Below are 19,144 nucleotides of genomic sequence, written 5' to 3'. Positions count from 1 at the left end.
GTGAGGATGCAGCAGTGTTTATTTCCCATCCATTGGGAATGGCAGGGCTGTTTATACCCCCAGGGGCAGGATAACACAGCTCAGCGTCTCCCTGACGCCCTGAGAGCCAGAATATGAGTTACACTTTGTCCTGGAAGGGACTCAGGGCTGCAGAAACACAGACACATTTCTGTCCCTGTCAGAGTCACTCCAACATGAGCTGCTCCCTGATTGTCCTGTTGTTCTCACGGAGACAATGTTTGAAAGGGAAAATCAAAGACCACAACTGTCACTGAAGGGTTCAAATACCCAGAGGCTGTAAAATAAACTGGAATGAAGTGGAATCACAGTTGAAAAGCAGAATCTCCCCCAGCCTGGGCCCTCTGTCTGGGGATACCAGTGGGGAAGCAGTGCCATGAGGGTGCAGAAGGCTTTTGGGTTCAGTGTGACCCCAAACCCTCTGTGGGCCCTCCCTGAGCTCCCCGTGTGCTTTAGGCAGGAAGTCACAACTCTGCTGCTATAATTACAAACCAATACTTAATTGCTGGATGGTTCTTGGAGTAACTGGTTGTTCAGTGAGAAGCTCAGTAGCTGGAATTGTTTTGTTTGCTTTTCCTGTTCTGTCCTCCTGAGAGTGTTGTGTTCCCTCGGCCCAGGCTGCCCCTAAAGCGGAGCGGGGCCTCCTTCACCGACGAGTTCGACCCCATCCCTCCAAAGCAAACCAAGGACGAAGATCCCCAGAGAGGTAACCCCTGGGATGGGAACTCACTTGATTCAGTTAACCTTGGGTCTTGAATTCCATGAGGCCACATGGCTCTGGGAGCACTGGGAATGATCCTGAGCAGTGCTGCCCTGTTCCCTTGCAGTGCTGCTGTACGTGCGCAGGGAGTCGGAGGAGGTGTTTGATGCTCTCATGTTGAAGACCCCGGATCTCCAGGGCCTCAGGACAGCTGTAAGTGTCCCCAAAACCTTGGGGAACGAACAAACTGCTGATAAAAGGGAATGGGGTTGGTGAACAGGGAGCTGGGTATGGGCTGCTCATCTCTCTTGCCTGCTCTCCCTTGGGAATGCAAAGTGGGAGCAGGAGCTGAGTTCTCCCAGCAGCTCCTGGCATGGGCAGTGCTGGTGCTGCAGAGGGAGGATCACACCTCCTGCCCTGTCCACATCCTCATGGAAGTCTCCTCTTGTGACAGCACATTCATATTTTCCACTGTCAAACAGCTTTTCCATTCTCCAGGCTGGAGATGGGTGATCCGAAGCCCTCCCAGGCCTCGTGCTGGAATTCCCTGGCTGTGTTTGAGGAGCACACGGACATATTTCTGTCATGATTATCAGCAGCATCTCTGATAGCCCAGCTCTCTCTGGAGACGGCTGGGAAGGAAACAAACAATAAACCTCCCAGATTTGGGGTGGCTTTAATGGCTGCACTTTAAGCTCTGTTGGTTTTACAAACTTTTAAAAATAGGGAGTTTGAAAAATGTCAGCACAGAGGATTCTTTGCCATCTTGTCCCTCTCCCGTCCCTCACCACAGAGAGTCAAAAACCTTTATGGAAAATGCTTGGCAAAAAGCTACAAAATTCCTGCCACTCTAAGACCAAAAGAGAACTTGCCCAGGAGAAAGTTCAGGTCATGGTTTTGTTCTCTGAGTAAAACTGAGGAGGAATCCTTTGCTGCTGAACACCTGGGCTTGGTGTTATCTTTGATTTTGATCATGGGAATTTCACTTTACAAGTACAAAGATTTGCCATGTTTTCTCTCACAGATTTCAGAAAAATATGGGCTTCCTGAAGAAAGCATTTATAAAGTCTACAAGAAGTGCAAAAGAGGGTAAGCTAATCTCTCATCTGCTTTTATGCTGGGCCTCCAAACCTGTCCTCTCCAACCCCTGCCATTGGCTCCAAGAGCATTTTAACAAGATAATAAAAGGTAGAGCCATGTCAGGCTCTGCTATTTGGAGCATATAAAACTCAGATCTTTCTGGGCTTTAAAGATTTGGGATAATGCTTGTTCATATTACATTTGTTTGGAGGGTAAAGTCTCCCAAGGAGAGGAAGTTGGGTGAAGGAGGAATTGTTTGGGGAGTCTAATGGTGATCCTTTGTGCCTCGGTCTAAAAGCCTGAGGTTATGGAGAACTTATCAGAGAGGGATCAGTGTTTGCTTCTCCAAAAAATGCTGGAATGTCCCTGGCTCAGGATGAGGGATGGGCCATAGTGAGTCTCTGAATTTGTCCGGAGTTCCTCCGCCTGTTGCTGAGCTCAGGGCCCTCAGTGCTGTCAGATGCTGCTCATCCATTAGCCCCAGAAATGGGAATTTTCTCCCCAGAGGAAAAGACCAGTGCTGGTGGCTTCAGGGGAGAGGCCACCTTGACTTGGGTTGGCTTTGGTGTTGTTCATGCCTTGATCTGATAAGCAGCAAGTGTTGTTTGGTGATGACTGGGAGGGAAAGCAGGCAGGTGTCCTTCCAGCTCTTCCCAAAGTGCAGGAGCAGAGAGGTATCGCATGAAAAGGAAAGGCCACGCCTGGAAAGGAGATTAAATAAATAATTTTGACACCTGGTTTAATGAAGGCTGGACGTGACCCATGCCAGCAGCTACTTCTGAAGCATGGGGAGATTGAAGATATCTCCACTCTGGCTGGTGGCAGGGTCAGGCCCAGCTTCCTGCTCCCCCAGATTTAATTTTCAATAATTTTATCCTGTTGCTCCACCCTAAACAATCTTCTCCTGGTAATTACAGCTTGAGGGGCAGATCTTCATCTGCTGTGAGCCACTGGGGCTCCGTGGGGCTGCCTGGCCTGGCAGCAGGGCAGGACCTGCCCCAGCCATGGCCCTGCCACAGGGATGAGCTCAGCAGGTGAACTCGGTCCCAGGGTGACTCAGGAGCAATAATGAGCAATTTTGGATCTTGGTGAGGTTTGGTCTAGAGAAACAATGCAGGGCTCAGATTCCTGATCAACGCTCCCTGTGATAGTTTGTGGTTGAGAAATCAGATGGGAGCACGGCACAAGAGGCACAGGTGACTTCTCTGGCTTCCTGCTCTGAGGCAGGTGGAGATAAAGGGATCAGCTCTGCTGGTGAAGCTTTTGGGTACCCACAGAGTCTCTTTGGGGCACCTGTTGGAGGCCAGGGCTGGGATCCAGGCTTGGGGATGGTGCTGGGGGTGGGACGCAGCTGGGAACATTCTGATTCACCGGGCAGAGCCTGGGCAGTGCCAGAGCCTGAGTCCCAGGGTCTCCCTGAATTCCTGACTGTGCCATGACAGAGTTCCCAGTGCTGGAGACTGTTTTGTGCTCCAGAAAGGCAGCTCAGCCCTGAGCCCTGGGCACAGCTCTCACCACAAGAGCCCAGCACAAGAGCAGAGCTGCCACCTCCACCTGGGAAATCCGGGCAGCTGTGCCGGGGCTGTGCCAGTCCCTGCACCCCACCCTGGCTGCCCTGATCCCCAAAGTGTTCCCTGGGGACACCAGGGCCCCCTGGTTGTGCCTGTTGAACTCTTGGATTTGTCAGGTATTCTGCTTTTCTCCTTGTTGTTCTTAATCCTGGCTTGAGGAGCATTGCACAATTAACGCTCCTGCCCCATTAATGACCCCGGTGGGAACCTGGGGGGGATGTGCTTCCTGGAAAGAGAGAATTTGTTCTTTGTGTCCTCCGAACAGTTACAATTTCACAGTGGCTCATGGGAGCCCCCGAGGTGATGCCAAGCCCCTTTGTTCCCGTTACAGTAACGAGGGGCTCTTGTCTGGCACTGAACCAGGGCCTGGGGTTTAATATCCACCCTTGCAATGTTTCCTTTTCCTCCTGTCTCCACAGAAGTGATTCCAGGTCAGAGAAGATGATGATCTGCAGCTCGGCTGGATCTTCCCTTGTGTTGTGCCATGGCTTTAATTAATTAATTAATTAACAGTGGTTGAGCCCCTCAGCCTGGGGAAGGTGAACTGCTTTCAATGTGCTGCATCTGACCCAGCCGTTCTTTTTCTCTGTAGGATCCTGGTGAACATGGACAACAACATCATCCAGCACTACAGCAACCACATGGCCTTTCTCCTGGACATGGTAGAGACAGAGAACAAGTTCCAGATCATCCTCAAGGAGCTCTAAAGAGCTGCAGGCAGCACTTCCTGGGACTTCTCTCCAAGCTTGAGACCTGTGTGACCCCACAGAACTCAGCCCGGTGCCCCCTCTTGTTGCCTTGACTTGAACCCCCCATGGCCCTGGGGCTGGGCCACAGACTGCTGTGACATCATCCTGTGAACGTTGAGTTTATTATTATTATTATTATTTTTTATTTTATTCCCTTCTGGTGCTGGGCCTGAGCTGCCGTTCCAGAGCTGGGCACACAAAGTGACACCGCCAGGCCTGGGCAGAGAGCAGAGCTGGTGGCCCTGGCAGTGCCTGATGCCAGCCCACAGACCCTCCAGAGCATTCCCAGCAGGGCTGAGCCCAGCTCTGAGCTCCTCTCTGGCACAGAGACTCTCCCAGATGCAGTCACAGCTCCTGTTGAATGGACACTGCCTGTTGAACACCCTCCCCTGCCACATCTCTGACTGTAAATACCACGGAGGCCTCCACAACCCTTGTTTATACATTTCTGTATTGTTCCTTTTGTATTTTATATGTTATAAATATGCATTGTTTTATACTGGACTCAGTATGGTGACACAGAGCATTTCAAACACAGGCTGCTTCACATTTCTCCGTGAACTCCTTTTGTAACTGTGTTGTTGGTTGTGTTGTTTTGGATATTCCGTAGTAATAAAGGCTCAAGGACTGAAAATGAACCATTTTCCCCAGCTCTGGAGTCGGAGTTGGGATGGGCTGTCCAGGAGCCAGGACAGGGAGGTGACCCCAGAGGCACCAAAAGGACTTGAGGATGTTTTTGGCCAAGGTCTGTCCCACGTGCAGCCACCGTGTGCAGCTGTGGCAGCAGGTGTGACAGCACTGGGGGCCAGGGGCCTTGAGCAGTTCCAGGCACAGCCCTGTGCTGGAGGGATTCTGTCACACAGGGCTGGGGACACTTTAAGCAAATGAAAAAGAAAAGCCCAGTTTGACTTCTGAGCAGAAGCAGTTCTGCCTCTCTGTGTCCCTCCTCCCGTGTCCCACATGGAATATTCAAACTCCTTCCACTCTGTGCTAAAACTGCCTGAAGCTGCTTCCCATGTAGGCAATCAAATGCCAAGGGCAGCCCTGTATTTTCTAATTAATCCTCTGGCCAATGAAAACCAGGGCCTTTCCTCCTCCCTCTTCTTCATCCTGGGCTTTTCCTGCCCATGCTAAAGATGCACCTGAGTCCTGTGAGTGGGGAAGAAAGAGCAGCTCCACGCAGACTGGGAAGAGGATTTGGAAATGTTGAAATGTGTCAGCTTGGTGAGTTTTGGATTACTTCAGTGTTGTTTGAGGATGGCCTCTAAGATGAAGCGAAGATAAGGGGGAGGCTTATCAGCCTTTGGGATCTCCCCAGCACTCCTTCAGATCACAAACTCCTTCTTCAGCAGGGTGGCTCTGATTCAGTGTTGATTCTGTGAGTCCTCCTACAGCAGAATTTCAGCTCCAGTTAAAACCAGTCACACCAGGAATCCCCCAGTGCTCAGTGCCACCAGCTGAAAGCTGCAGGTGCCCTGTCCCCTGCTGTGGCAGGGGGGTGTGGGGGCCCTGCTCTGCTCTGCTCTGGGCCAGCTCCGTGGCAGGACTGGCTCCAGGACTCATCCTGGCCAGGGTGACCCTGTCCTGCCCGGCCCTGGGGACAAGCACAGGCTGCTCAGGTGGGGACAGAGATGTTCCTCTGCCCTGGGGGAGCCCTGGCAGTGGGGACAGTTTGCTCTGCTGTGCAGGACAGATGGGGAGGGCTGCAGGCAGCCCTGCGGTGTTGTGTGCATGCAGAGTTGGGGGGTTTGGGGCACCTCTCACCCCTCAATGAGTTGCTCTCAAAGTCTGATCTTGGGGTTAACTGCCTGCCAGATAAACACACTATCACCCATCTGAGCCTCAGCCACTCCAGCCTAACTCGGGACTCCAGCAGCACTACTCCTAATTTACAACAGCAAAAGCCATCTTAGTTGTAACTCTATGTTCCCAGCAGAAGAAAAATGAATTTTGCTGGATTTTATGGTGTTGCCTTTCCCACAAACCCATCCTAGGTTTTGCAGGGTAAGACCCACCCTGGCTGCAGCTCCCTGAGCGCACTGTGAGAACGGCTGCCCCGTCTGGGGGTGGGATGGAGGCAGAGACCCAGCAGCTGCTCCTGTGCAGCTTTGGGTAGTCCTGGCTCTGCCGGGGTTGAAGTCCCGGTGCCTGCTGCGTGCAGGGAAACGCTGCTGGGGCCGAGTCCCCACCCCTGCCCAGCGAGGTGGGTGTTTTGCTGACTGGCTCAGTATCGCTCATCCCTTCCAGCCAAGGCGAGTTGCTGGGAGGTTGCGTAAAGCAGAGCTCCCAAATATGTGAGAGCATTCCTGACTCCTTGCCCGGAGCCCACCAGTTCCTTTTGAAGATCGAGATAGGAGCGATGAAGGCGATCTTCACCCCGAGCACCAAAGGTCGTGTGAAAGCACCGAGTGTTTTGCAAAGGGCTCCCTCCCTCGGGAGCTGCCCGGACCCTGCTTTGTGCTGACTGCAGCCAGAAACGCTCACCCGAGCTGCTCCGGGAGCTGGGCCTGGCAGGGGGGTGGCAGAGGGGGTGTCTGGACTCGTGCTGAGCACAGGGTGTGTGACAGAGCCCGGTGCCCGTCCCTGAGCCAGCAGCATCTGGCCCTGCCCTTCTCCCTTAGTCCTACCCTGGTCAGCACAGACTCCCCTCCAGGGTCACTCCCCAGCCTCCAGCACTGGGAGTTCTCAGATGAAAACACAGTGGAGCCCATTGGTTGTTTTAATTACTCAACATCTACAAAACTGGAAGCTTTCAAACCAATTTTAGCTAATGATCATCTTCCAATTCTTAGAACCAAGTACCACTAATTAGCTCCTGGTGAGCCAGCCCTGGCAGGCCAGCACAGGCCTGCTCATTGTGTGCAGAGTCTGAGGGAAATCCTGACGCAGGAATCCCACTCTGGCATCCCAGCTCTGCTGCTCACAGGCCGGGAGCTGCTTCCTCCCCCAGCTGGGGAGGAAGGAAAACTTCCCGAGTGCTCCCGGTGAAAAAGTGCCCACAGAGACAGAGATGCATAAAAAGGAGGAGCAGCAGGCTGCGAGCTGAGTTGTGCAAGAGCTCTGGTATCCCCAGCGCTGGGTGGAGGGCTCTGCTCCTCACTTCTACAAACAACACCCAGTTTCTGTGTCTTTATTCGTGCTTATTCACTCCTTGCATCATCAGGCAGGCGGCTGAGGAGCCTGGTGTGTGGTGTGGCTTTGCAGGGCTGTGAAGGGAAAAACAGCATCCTGTGTTTTGTTAGGACGCCCACGCGCCGTGTCCGGAGGTGCCCTGGTGCTGTGCTGGGCATGGGAGGAGAGGATTAAAGTCAGGGAAATCAAACCCTGCCTGCATCTGTTTATAAGTGTGCAAAGCTTTAATAGAGCTTGCTGAGGGTTCCCCCAGTTCTCTCACTTATTTCCCCAGGTAGTGCCTTGGATTTATAGCATAAATTTCTAGGTGAGATGGGCACTAGAACCCCCAGACTTGTGGGAATGTCCTGGAATCATCAGCTGGAAAGTGGCCACAGAATCAGAGCTCAGTGCTCCCAGCCAGGGTGCACAGACTTGGGCTTCACCTCAGTGAGTTGAGGGTTGTCCTGGTTGTACATTTGACTGGGAGTCCTGGGAATGCTGAGCCCCTGGCTCTGAGGCAGCCCAGAATGAAGTGCTGAATAAGCAGCCTTTGGTAAAGCTGCTGCTCTGTGTCAGCCCCTGAGTGACTTAATTGTGATTTTGCCTCGCTTAGCTCTGTTCTTTGGGGCACAGCCCAGAACAGCTCTGTGTGTTCATGCACTGGTGTGGCATTGCAGGGTTTCTGATCCACTTGCTATAAAAGACTGAGGAAAATGAAAGGGGGATTTCCCAACAGCCTGCAGAAGGTATTTCTTCAGTTACTTTGTAGTCATTGTGGGCCTGACGTCCAACCCGACCACCCTGGCCTGGCTCTGTTCCTCCAAGAGCCTGGCAGGATTTGCTGGCAGGGGATCCCAGCTGAGTCAGGAGCTGCTCTGGGAGCTGGCACCTTGGTGCCAGGCTGGGATAGGAGCTGCTTGTGGCTCCAGAAAAGCCCATTTCCCCGTTTGTGCTGCCACAGGGGCTCAGGACAGACCAATGTCACCAGGGTGTCCCCTCAGTGTCTGTGGCTGGGACAAAATCTGCAGCTGGGTGAGTTCAAACGCTGGGAATCACAGCAGGAACTGCTCCTGTCTGCTCTCCCAGCCCTTCATAAACTCCCACAAGGACCTGGGGATCTTAGAAGGAATAAACAGGGCAAGAAACGAGTGTGACTAACTGAAAAAGCCGTGTTACTTGCGCCTGGCAACAATGAGCCAATGGGCACTGAGGGACGAGATCCCAGAGCTCCGCCCTGGATGAGCCCAGCTCTGCCTCCACCCCGGGATGAGCTTGGCATCCAGGCAGGGAAGAACTGTACCAGGGGATGGGTTTGTGGCTGCATCTGCCTCTCTCTTACCAGTGCTGGTGTCAGGGCCAGCATCCAGCTCTGCTCCTGTCCCACAGCAGCCGGGCAGCTGCCCACTGGGCTGTGTTTAACCCATTCCTCTCTGAGGGTGGGTCCCTCCTCCTGCGTCCCCAGGCATTTCCCGATTCCAAGCCACAGGATGTGTTTCTTCTCCCATTTCACTCAGCTTTAGGTCAGGAAGGCTCTGGTGAAGCCAGAGCAAAGGGGTGCTGGCGGTTCTGATGCTGCTCTGTGTCCCCACGCTCTCCCCTGCAAGTGCTCCCCTCTTCCCATCAAACAGAGGACTTCTGCAGCTGGAATGTGTTGTACCAACAGCCAGAGTGATGTGAGTTTTACACACACACAGAACTCACAGAACCTGTTTGTCCAAAGCCCTGACAGTCAGCGATGCTTTAATGGCCTTTACACTGCAAACATGCTTTTATTTTTTCAACCTTACCTTTAAAAATAATACTGTAAAATATGAACCAGCCAAGCTGGACAAGGAGCTGGTAGTGAGGACTCCAGAGCTGCTGTGTGGCCCTCAGGGTGACCCCAGACCCTCCAAGGGTGCCAGGAGGTGCTGTACTCTGTTCTTAGGAGGATTTAGACACTTGGTGTCACCCCAAACCCTCTGTCCCCTTGCCCTGTGACTGAGCTGAGCCCCTGGGCAGCAGTGCCTGTCCTCAGGTGTTCCCAGGGGAGCTCTGCTCATTTCCCTGCTCCATTTTCCCTGCTGGGTGGGCAGTGGGGCTGCTCAGCCCCGTTTGTGGTTTGCTATCTCTAATGCTCCAGAACAATCTTTATTTTTACCTGGCCCTTCCTGTGGTCTGTGCTCTGTCTCTGCATCCACAAGGTCACAGAGCCCAGGAAGAAGATCTTTACCAGGTGGGATGGTTGGAGCAGAGAGATTCCAGCAGAACTTCTGGCTTTTGGGAGAAAAAGAGATTTGAGGAACTTGTTGAGGGTTTATATCTGGAAATAGAAGCTGTGGTTTCTGGGGAGGTGGATGCTTAATCCTTCTCAGCCAAAATCTTTGTCAAATGAAGTGCTTTGGGAAGTAGAAGTGCTATGGACTGTGATGTTTATTGTAAAATACATGGATTTGCCATGGTCCAGCCTTGCAGAGACTTGGCTGCTCCCCTCTCCAGACAGTGCTGGAACCAGGGCAGTGATGCCAAAGAACTCCAGCTGGGAGTTCCTCGTGCTCTCTCCCACTGCCTGCAACAGCAGAGGGAGCAGGCTCTAACCCCAGCAGCTGGGTGTGGAGTGTTTGTGTGTTTTCTGATAACACAGGCTGGGGATCTTCCCTCCTCATATTTAATTTGCCCTTTCCTCCAGCCCTCTGTCCTTATCAAATCCCTCCTGGCATTGCTTCCCTCCCAGCTTCCTTTTTCCCAAACCCCTGTTATGAGATCCAGCTGCTGAGAGATGTAGTAAAGATACCCCTGTTGGGTAAGGAGAGCCCTGGGCTTTCTCATGGGCTCATTCTTTTCCATGGTCAGGAATTTATTGTTGATCTTAATCTCAGGCCAGGCAACGTCCCTTCGTGGTGACAATAAATGTTCTTGAACAATCTGCTGATGGATTTATTTGGCTTCCCAGAAGGATCCCAAGGGGCAGGAGGGCTTGGGAGAAGGGAGTTTCTGTTCATGCCTTTTTGTCCCTCTGAAGTGGTGGCAGGATGGAATACCTGGGAATGGCAGCTCTGGCTCAAAGGAACACTTTTACAAGCCTCTCTCCAGCTCCCACTCCCAGCCTCAGCAGGGGCTGAGGAAATGGCCAGGTTTTATCCATCAGCTTCCTTAGGATCCTGTGCAGCCAGGGGTGTCCTTCAGCATTCCTGCCCAGGGCTCCCCGGGTTTGAGTCTTTCTCCTCAGTGTGTTCCTCTGGGGGTGAGTTCAGCCACCAAACCAGCCCAGCCTAAAGCCTCTGCTTGGGATATGAGGAATCTTTTTCCGGGTCAGGTGTGCTCTGGCTTCTTGCTCCATACAATGGGGACAAGAAGTGGCCCCCACATCCCGGGGTGGTGCAGGGTTTAATTACTGTTTGTAAATGTCTGGGAGATCAGCTGATAAAGGGCCCCTGATCCACTGCTCCAGGCTGTTCCCAACCCACACTGCCCTTCCAGGCACTGCCACCTCCGAGCCACTTCCTGGGACAACAACTGTCCCCTTTGGAGCAGCACACAGTGGGACGCTCTGGGATCACCCTCCTGTGATGCATTTTCATGTATCCCGTGGAAGTGGGGTGTCTTCCAGACTGCACTCACCTGGAAGGAGTTTTCTTTGCTTCCTTGGTGAGTTTGTGTGGCTGAGGCTGCAGACTCTGGAGTAAACCTGCAGTAAATCCATAGTTCCCTGTGAGACAGGAGGTCTTCAGCTGGAAGGAGGATGTTATTCCCTTGGGAGGCACCTTGGTGAGGGAATCCATGTTGGGATGACCTACAAGACAAACAGGAAAGGGATGTAAATACCAGCCCAGGCACTGAGGAAGGAGAGTGCATCCAGCAGGGAATGTGAGAAAGGAAAAGAACCAGTGTGACAGGACCATGTGGGGAAGCTGCTGCTGCTGGATTGGAAAAGTCCTGGGCACAGCTGATTTCCAGGGACACTGAACTTAGTCCTGAGCACAGGAACAAAAGCACCATTAGCAATTTCAGGGAATCAAACAGGAGAGCTCCCAGCTGGTGTCAGCTGGAAGATAAACTCCGTGCCCTCACTCCAGGTCTCACCCACAGCAGGCAAAGGGCCAGGAGATGTTCTGGAGCTTGGTACATTGTGCACCAATGTGGCTCCTCCTGAAGCCTCTGGCATTTCCACTGTTGTGGGGTGTTCTGGTGATTCCTTACAGCCACTCCAAACGCCCAGAGTGGTTTCTGGATGGTTCTCCCAGCAGAGGTTCAAAGGGACCTTCTCAGAGCTCATGGAAGGCTCCTGTGGCAGTTCAATCCACCATGCCCTAAAAGCTCTGGATCTGTGTGTGAAGGTGCTCCACGGAGGAGCAGAGCCAAAGTCAGCAGCACCATCCTCCCTCCCAGCTCCGGGCTCATGGAGAAAGCCATTTCCCAAATTTTTCCAAATTAAATCCTCTTGTGGTTTGGGCCATAAACACTGTCTGGGCAGAACTGGTATTGCTTTGCTTGCAGAAATGGTGAGTTTCAGCAAGAAAAAGGGCTTGGGGATGCCTTTGAATTGCCTTTACCTGTGGGTGATGACCAACAAAGGCAAACCCACATTTCAAATCCAGTTGTCTCCCTGTGAGTGGTTACAGCTACCAGCAGCACTCGGACCAAAAGCTGGGAGAGCTTCCCAAGGGCAGGAAGGTCTCTCTGTGACTGCCCAGGACCTGAAACTCTGGCAGGAAATGTCTCTGTGTGTGACTGCTGTGTCCAGCATCCTCCATCGCCTCTATGAGTCTGATTTTGTTCAGGGCCCCGGAATTCCAGGTGGGAATTGCTGTCCTTACAGTCAGGAATCTGTGGTGCCAAGGGTTATGTGAGTTACCCCAAATCATAGAATAGATCACAGTGACATGGGGACAAAGTTCTTCAGATTGCCAGGATGCAGCTTTACCTCCTGGAACATCCTCTGGGATTTAAAGCTTTTATTGGTGACTGCTCAGATTGGCTTTTCTACTGGGCTGTAGGGAGAGGAAACATCTGATGGGCAAGGCTCACTCAGTGATGTGAGAGAGTCCAGTTCAAGGTGGAGAGGAGAGGAGCAAGAAAACCCCTGCATTACAGCTTCAAACACAAAAAGTTGATGCTTTTTCTCTGTCTTTATTTTCCTTACATTTCCTATGGCAAGCTGGTGAGATGCCGAGATGTTGAACTGCCTTTGTTGTAACACAGGGTTTGGTCCCAGAGCTGAGGATGGCTTTGAGGACTGCTTGGACACTTTCCTTGTTTCTCACTACTTTTTTTCCCCCTTAGTTTTAATCTGTCACTCAAAACCAGATCCTCTAGTGACTACACAAAAGCTCCTTTTTGCTGAGTGAGAGCAGTGACCACGAAACTGCAGGATCTGACCACCTTCTTCTTCTGAGATGTCCCTTTGTCTATAGTCATAAATTATCAGCCACTGCCATCTTTTAAATAGATAGTTTCCTGTTCTGCCTCTTGTAGGTTAGATATTATCTCCCCCAGTAAATCATGAGTCAGTGATTAATTCAAGAAGGCCGTTCCCAGAAGCAAATTCTTACAATGTTAAAATTAATACGATGCGGAGCCATTATACCATGATAGAGAAAATAATTATGGCCTGCAAACCAGTTTAATCAACACAGAACATGCTGGGGCAGGTGCTCAGCCTGAGTGAGTCACTGCAGGAGAGTTCAGAGTCCCAGTGGAGGGGGCTGTGTGAGTGAATAGGATTGTCCCGTGTCAGCTGAGCCCCGGGATCTCTCCATGTGCTCTTTGCACACCCAAATTGGGAGGGAAAACACCTTTGCTGGTGTTTAAACAGCATCAAGTGACTATAAAAGCATGAATTGCTTCAGGAACGTGCATGCAGCCACTTAAGATGTCTCAGGCTGATGAGTGGCAGCTCATTAAGCTGATTAAGTTGTGTCTTCACTCTGTGTTAAGCAGCTGTGCAAAGTCATCACATATTCTGGAGTCAGCAGGCTCTGGCTCAGCACAGGGATGGGGCTGCTCTAGGAGCAGTCTGAGAGGGGACAACTCACTGGGGAATGGCTCAAAATCTGGGGAAAACTCAAAAACTCTCTCTAGAAATAACAAAACAAGCCCAAAGCAATCACAGCTACAGCAAGACACCACAGAAGGGACAAAGCAGCCCGGGAGATGTGTGTATGTTATTATAAACCATCTGATAGTGGGTAATAACACTGGGTGTTCTGTTAACAGCTCCCACATCTCCAAACACCCTGAATTCCTGTGGATCAAGGCTTACAACACCCTGCTGCAGCCTGGGCACCCTGCAGGGCTGGGGAGCAGGCACAGAACAGTTAAGTGACTTGCACAAGGGTGAATCAGCAGGAGTTGAGGGACTGAACCTGAAGGCAGGTGCTGAGCTGGAGGAGCTGGCACAGCTCCCCAGCAGTGCCACCAGGCGTGACCCTGCACCCCCTGAGCCCAGCAGTGCCACCAGGTGTGACTTGCCAGTGCCTTTTTTAGAGTTAGGGTGGCCAGAACTAAACCCACCACTCCAGCACCGCCAGTGATGGCATTATTGTATTTCCTGTATTGCTTTCCAAGTCACATGAATTTTATGCTTTAATTTTAACTGGGCATCGAGGTAGCTGTCTTCACAGTTTCAAAATTTTAATCCTTTAATGCAAGTCTCCTGTTGCATGGAAAGCTGAGTATTTCTGGGGATGAGGAAAATGAAATTTCTCTGCTGTTTATGGGGCAATTTGTATAGACTGGGAGCCACAGCACATCTAAAATCTCACCTGGAACTTCTGAGCTGGGCCTAATTAATTCAGCATGTGGGCAGAATGCATTATTTGCAGTACCACACCTTTCCTGCCTCTCTTCTTTTCCTGGGCTTTTCAGAAAGAGAACTGGGCAGGATTCTATTTATAGAGCCAAATAAATCCAGCCCTGCCTGTGTTGTACGTGATCCCTCCAGCTTTTCAGATGTGGTCCCATGAAGGGCTGAATGCCCTTCATGTCCTACTTCTGCCAATCCCAGAAAGAAAAAACAGTGGGAATTGGAAGGTCTGGGACCATACAAGATAAAAGAAACAGCTTTGTACTAACACAAATGTGAAATTATTCCAGTGTGTAGGATGGGAAGAGCTGAAGTTCCTGATCTTTAAGAACATTGTGTGAACTTCATTAATTGTCTTGTCTGGCAGTTACCAATGGAAAAGATTCTGGAGGTGCCTTTGGTTCCTGTTCTGGTGACTTGAGAGTTGGATTCTGACCGTGATCAGATGCCCCCTCCCCAAAATGGCACAGGAGGGAAAGAGAACAGGGAAAGGCCTGGGACCGAAGAACAAGACAATGGGCAGTTGAGAGGAGAAAATTAAGTTGGGGCATTATTCTTCTCATACAAAGACACGAGGATGAAGGGATTTCATTGTGTTTGGCAGGAGCAAGAAGGAGCAGGGAAGATGCCAGGCTCAAAGGGTTGAGAAAAGGGTTGATTAAAAACACCATCCAGATGGAACCTGTGCTTGGCCACAGCAGCAGCAACCCTGGAATGACTTGACCCCCTTAAGGAACAACCAGGAATGGCTGGGAGAGGAGTGGAGGCTCCTGCTCTGCTTGGCCTTGCAAAACACTGAAGGGAAGAGTGGCTGGGAGTGGGCAGGCAGTGCTGGCTGCTGCAGAAGGTGCTGATTTATTGTGAGATCACGGGGAACTCTTCCTGCTCTGTTTTCCTCCCTCAGCTGAGCTGTTCCCTGCTGCATGCACGGACAAGTGGAACGGTGCTACTATGGTGCTAAAAATAACAAACACCAAATATGGGCCACTCCATCAAAACTGGGAGAGCTTTGCAAGGAATCAGTCCCCAAGGAATCAGTCCCCAGTTCTTGTGTGCACACACAGTCCTGGTGAATTCAGCCTTTCCTGTAAAAATGCCCCCTGAGTTATCAAGCAGCTGAGCACGGATCATCTTTTCCACTTATTCTTCTTTGTAGGAAAATGCTTCAGGACAGACCAAAATTTGAGGTGTGTGATGCAACTCTGTGAATTTCAGCAGAACTGCTCTGGCTTGGGCTGTTCCAAAATTACAGGAGATTTCTGAAGATGTGGTCTGAGGGCTCATCCACAGGGAGCAGGGATCCTGAGCCAGCTACTCCTTATCAACAACCAGAATCAGAACAGACCCTGCACTGCCCTGGCCACGGGGTCCATCTCCACATGGCCCTGCCATGTGCTTGAGGTTGTCCAGCCCGTGCTCTGTGGTCAGGAGGGTTGTGCTGAGGGAAGCAGGACCTGCCCAATTCTGCTGGAGCTGATTATTAAAATTGCAGCAGGTTTCCAGAGCAGCTGATAAAAAACTGCATCCGCAAGCTCCTTCTGCCCTGGTGCTGCTGCCCAGCCTGTGAGGGTTGGATGCAACCCCTGCTCCAGCAAGGGCAGTTCCTGCTCGGGCAGCACGTTCCTGATTAGCACCTTCCAGGACAGCACGTGCCACGGAAACGGCTCTAGAGCCCTTCTCCCATCCCATGCATCCAGCTCTGGGTTTGGCACGTCCATCATCACCTCAGTGCTGCTGAGGGTAACTGGAGATTAGGCACCTCCACCCCCTTGGAGATTTAGGTCCTGGACACCTCAAAGTGCCCTCAGAGTCCCTAGAATTGTGTTTGGGTGATGCAAGGGTCACTGTGCTGTGAGGCAAATCCACCAGGAGCAGCTCCCAACCCCAGTGGCCTGGATCCTGCAGGGATGTGTGCAGACAGGGGTGAAGTGGCAGAGTGACAAGTGGGTCAAGTCACCTGTTGGGTGTTCTAGGTCAGGCAGTGAGAAGCAAATAAGCTCTTTCCACTGCCTAAATTACAAGTGGGTAACCCTGCTCGAGGAATGTTCTCCAGAATGGCAGAGGAGGACACAGCCAAGTGCTTCAGGTGGAGGAAGCCAAGGCAGCAGCCCCCAAAAGGTCTGGTGTTGATGGGTCCAGTGCTTCCCCTGCTGAGCTGCTGCAGGAACTCTTCTCCAGGGATAAAGCCTAGCAGAGAAGCAGCCAAGCCCTTGTGTAGTTTGTGGTTTGGCCTCCTGCCCACTCTGCCCTTCAAGCAGGAAATTCTCAAAGCGAAGGGAGTGCTTTGTGAAGCTCCCTGCAGACTCTGCCTCCTCTCCTTTAGTCACACTCAGCATCAGGTCAGCTGGCACTGCTGGAAGCTGACCAGGCAGACTGATGGCGCCTACAGAAAGTATTTAAGCAACTTCTCCACCTTGATCATTTTTCCCTCATCTTTTTTTGTCCTTTACGTCCTTGATTGCTGTTATTCAACCCTGAGATAATGCACTCCTGATATCACTGAGATGGGAGAGACAAGCAGGGAGCAAGAGATCAAAGGAAGGAGAAGAAAGAGAACATGCCAAAGGCAGAAGAAGAAAGAGGGGAAGATGCCAAACACTTCCTTGATTTACCTACTTTACATACCCAGCACAGAGTTTCAGAAATCCTTCATGTACGTAATTTTGGGAGTTCTGGGGTTACCACGTAGTCCCCAGACAGCAGGAGGCTGTGGAAGGGCATCCTCCTTCCCCAGGCTGAGGAAGCAGCTGGGAAGGTGGATCCAGAAAGCCCAGGAGGCCCTTGGCACCTGCGAGTGTTGGCTGGGCTTGAAAAGGAACCCGGCCGGGAGCAGGCTGGGAAATCACGGCGGGTTTAACGCATCTTTCTGCTTCCCTCTGCTGGTGGAAGGAGGGTGTAATTCCCGAAAATCAGGGATCAGCGAAAAGGGCAGCAAAAGGCAGAGAGAAGGGTCAGCCGGTGGTATCCCTGCACAAGGATTAACTCCACCGATTGCTTTGAATGTGCTCCTGAAGAAATGCAACGTGTGTGTCCTGGAGGGCTCAAAAACATGGGGAAAACAGGGCCAGAGCTGGGTGGGTGGGAGATGGGCAGGTGGCACAAGTGAGATGATGTATCTGGAGTCGTTTCCAGGTCTAAACCACTCATATTGCATTACCATTTCTCATTCCATTATCAGTTGTGATTACAAAGTTAATTTAATGACCTTGATCTAAACTTGGTTGCTATTTCTGTCACAGAACAGGATCAATATCAGTAGGAAAAAGAAAAACAAACTCGTAAACGTCAAACATTTTTGTTACTCACTTGGTTATACTGAAATCCCTTTGATTGAGACTTAAATCTATCTCTTTTTTTTCCCCCCTCCAGTTTGAGTCACCTTCCTGTGGTGCTTATAAGGACTGGAGGAAATCTGGAAACCTAAAAAGAACAGCCAAGGATAGCAACACTGAATATGGAGATCCGGGAAACATGTGAACTCAACACCAGCTCTCATTTGAAATGGGATGTGTAAGATAAAGGCAAATCCAACATTCATGCAGTGTTCCCATCAGGAAATCAGCAGCCACCCCTGCATCTCATTTCCCTGTTTTATTTAAAAAACCCCTTGGAAACACTGCTGTTGATGAATGTGACTCAGAGCTGTTAAATCCCTTTTGCAGATTTCCTCCTTTAGCGAGTCAGGGACTCGAACAACTCCATCACAGGGTTCTGACCCTCTCCAAACTGCAAATCTGATGGCAGAGGCTGGGCACCCCTTCAGCTGTCAGAAATACGGTGACAAAACCACTGATACCTCACCTAATCAAGCTCTCAAGCCACAGAGCTGCACTGGCATCAGGAAAGTTTAAATAGAAATTCCATGGATTTGCCCCACCACCGTGAGGGAGCAAAGATGAAACTTTCCCCTGCAGCACATCACGATCTGATGGCATTTCTTATTCCCTTGTGCTGGTTTGGCCTCAGGAGGAGGATTTTGGACCTGGAACATCTCTAACCCACTGTGGCTATAAATAGTTCCAGCTATCCCTTGATTTGCTCCAGTAACGATCCCTGGCTGTGCTTTGAGTGAAAAACCTTGATGTGGTTGAGGTTTTCCCCCTTCAACTCTGCACTCACTGTGGTAAGTGCTGTTTATTTTTGGAACATGGCACTGAATGGTGCTTTTCTGCTTGAGGTACCTCGTGCTCCACAGCATCCCTGAGCTGGAAAGGCAGGGATCCAGTCCCAGCCCACACGTCCAGTGTCACGACTCAAGTTAGAGCCGTGATTTTGTCCCTAAGCTCAGTCCCAGCTCGGAACGTGCAGCAGCGCCGAGGCTCCCGAGCTGGCCCAAGTCAGCCATGGCCTTTGCTGTCTCCACTGAGTGAACTCGGCGCCCCGAGGTGGAGCCCTGAGGTGGCGCCCGCAGGTAACGCCCCAGGTACGGCCGCAGGTGAGGCCCTGGAGGGCGCTACCGGAAGCCGCCTCACGGCCCAGCCCCGCCCAGGTGCGGCGGCGCGGGGCAAGCTGCGAATGGCGAGTACCTGAGCGGTCGAGGCAGCGCGGGGAGCATCGGGGACATCCCCGTTCCCCGCTCAGATGAGATATGCGGCCTTTATGCGCCCGTTCCTGCCGGTGCCTGTCCGTTCCTGCCGGTGCATCCCCGGCCCTCGGCAGCACCGGGAAAGCGGACACCCGGTTGCCGAGACAACCGCCGCCTCAGCTCTCCTCCAATCGCCGTGCCTGTTACTTTGAGCACTGCGGCAGGTGCCCAATCACAGGCGAGCTTTCAGCGCCGCTGCGGCTGGTTTAAGGTGGCTCGGCGGAGGCGCTTCGCCGTAAGGCGGCTCTGGCTGCTTCTCGCGCCACCGAGAGGCGCGCGCACACCGGGAGGGACGGATCCCACCCGGGCAAAGCGACGTTCCCTCGTGGGGAGGCGCCGGGCCGCAGCTGTCCCTGCAGCCCTAGGCCGGGGAGCGCCCCGGAGCTCCGGGAGGTGCCCGCGGGACCGCCCCGCCCCAACCGAGCGGCGGAACGCAGCTTCTTCCGCCCGGCCCCTCAGAGCCCTGCACCCATAGGCTGAGCCAGGCCCCGCCCTTGCGTGGCAGCCAATCCGCGCTATCGCCTGGGGTCCGGCTTTGATTGA

The 19,144-nt window shown here is 52.1% G+C and overlaps 1 protein-coding gene and 2 long non-coding RNA genes across 10 annotated transcripts in view; 2 read left to right on the top strand and 1 right to left on the bottom strand.

The window, feature by feature from the left end:
* GRHL3 (grainyhead like transcription factor 3) overlaps positions 1 to 4,756 on the top strand; it is a 102,872-nt gene extending 98,116 nt beyond the window's left edge. For all 5 annotated transcript variants that reach the window (XM_042015708.1, XM_042015706.1, XM_042015709.1 and 2 more), the window contains 4 exons: positions 636 to 724; positions 846 to 931; positions 1,743 to 1,807; positions 3,962 to 4,756. In XM_042015708.1, the coding sequence (XP_041871642.1) occupies positions 636 to 724; positions 846 to 931; positions 1,743 to 1,807; positions 3,962 to 4,076 (355 nt within the window). In that variant the 3' untranslated portion in view covers positions 4,077 to 4,756. The remainder of the gene's footprint in view (positions 1 to 635; positions 725 to 845; positions 932 to 1,742; positions 1,808 to 3,961) is intronic.
* Positions 2 to 19,012, bottom strand: LOC121658630. Of its 4 annotated transcripts, none has more exons than XR_006014012.1 (5): positions 18,543 to 19,012; positions 17,323 to 17,436; positions 10,833 to 11,004; positions 9,373 to 9,488; positions 2 to 2,499 (listed from the first exon to the last, which is right to left on the bottom strand). It is a non-coding gene; the product is annotated as an uncharacterized LOC121658630 (long non-coding RNA). The 4 variants fall into 4 exon arrangements; XR_006014014.1 differs by lacking the exon at positions 2 to 2,499 and adding an exon at positions 4,264 to 7,324; XR_006014015.1 differs by lacking the exon at positions 2 to 2,499 and adding an exon at positions 4,264 to 5,506.
* Positions 5,245 to 17,584, top strand: LOC121658632. Its single transcript, XR_006014017.1, has 2 exons — positions 5,245 to 5,342; positions 17,386 to 17,584. It is a non-coding gene; the product is annotated as an uncharacterized LOC121658632 (long non-coding RNA).
* Positions 19,013 to 19,144: the final 132 nt, after the last annotated feature.

The sequence above is a fragment of the Corvus kubaryi genome, unplaced genomic scaffold, assembly GCF_017639235.1.
Source record: "Corvus kubaryi isolate FWS band 111438036 unplaced genomic scaffold, C.kubaryi_AGA036_p1.0 split3-37304, whole genome shotgun sequence".
Classification (NCBI taxonomy): domain Eukaryota; kingdom Metazoa; phylum Chordata; class Aves; order Passeriformes; family Corvidae; genus Corvus; species Corvus kubaryi.
Note: the sequence above shows the minus strand (reverse complement) of the source record. Positions and strands in the feature narration are given on the sequence as shown.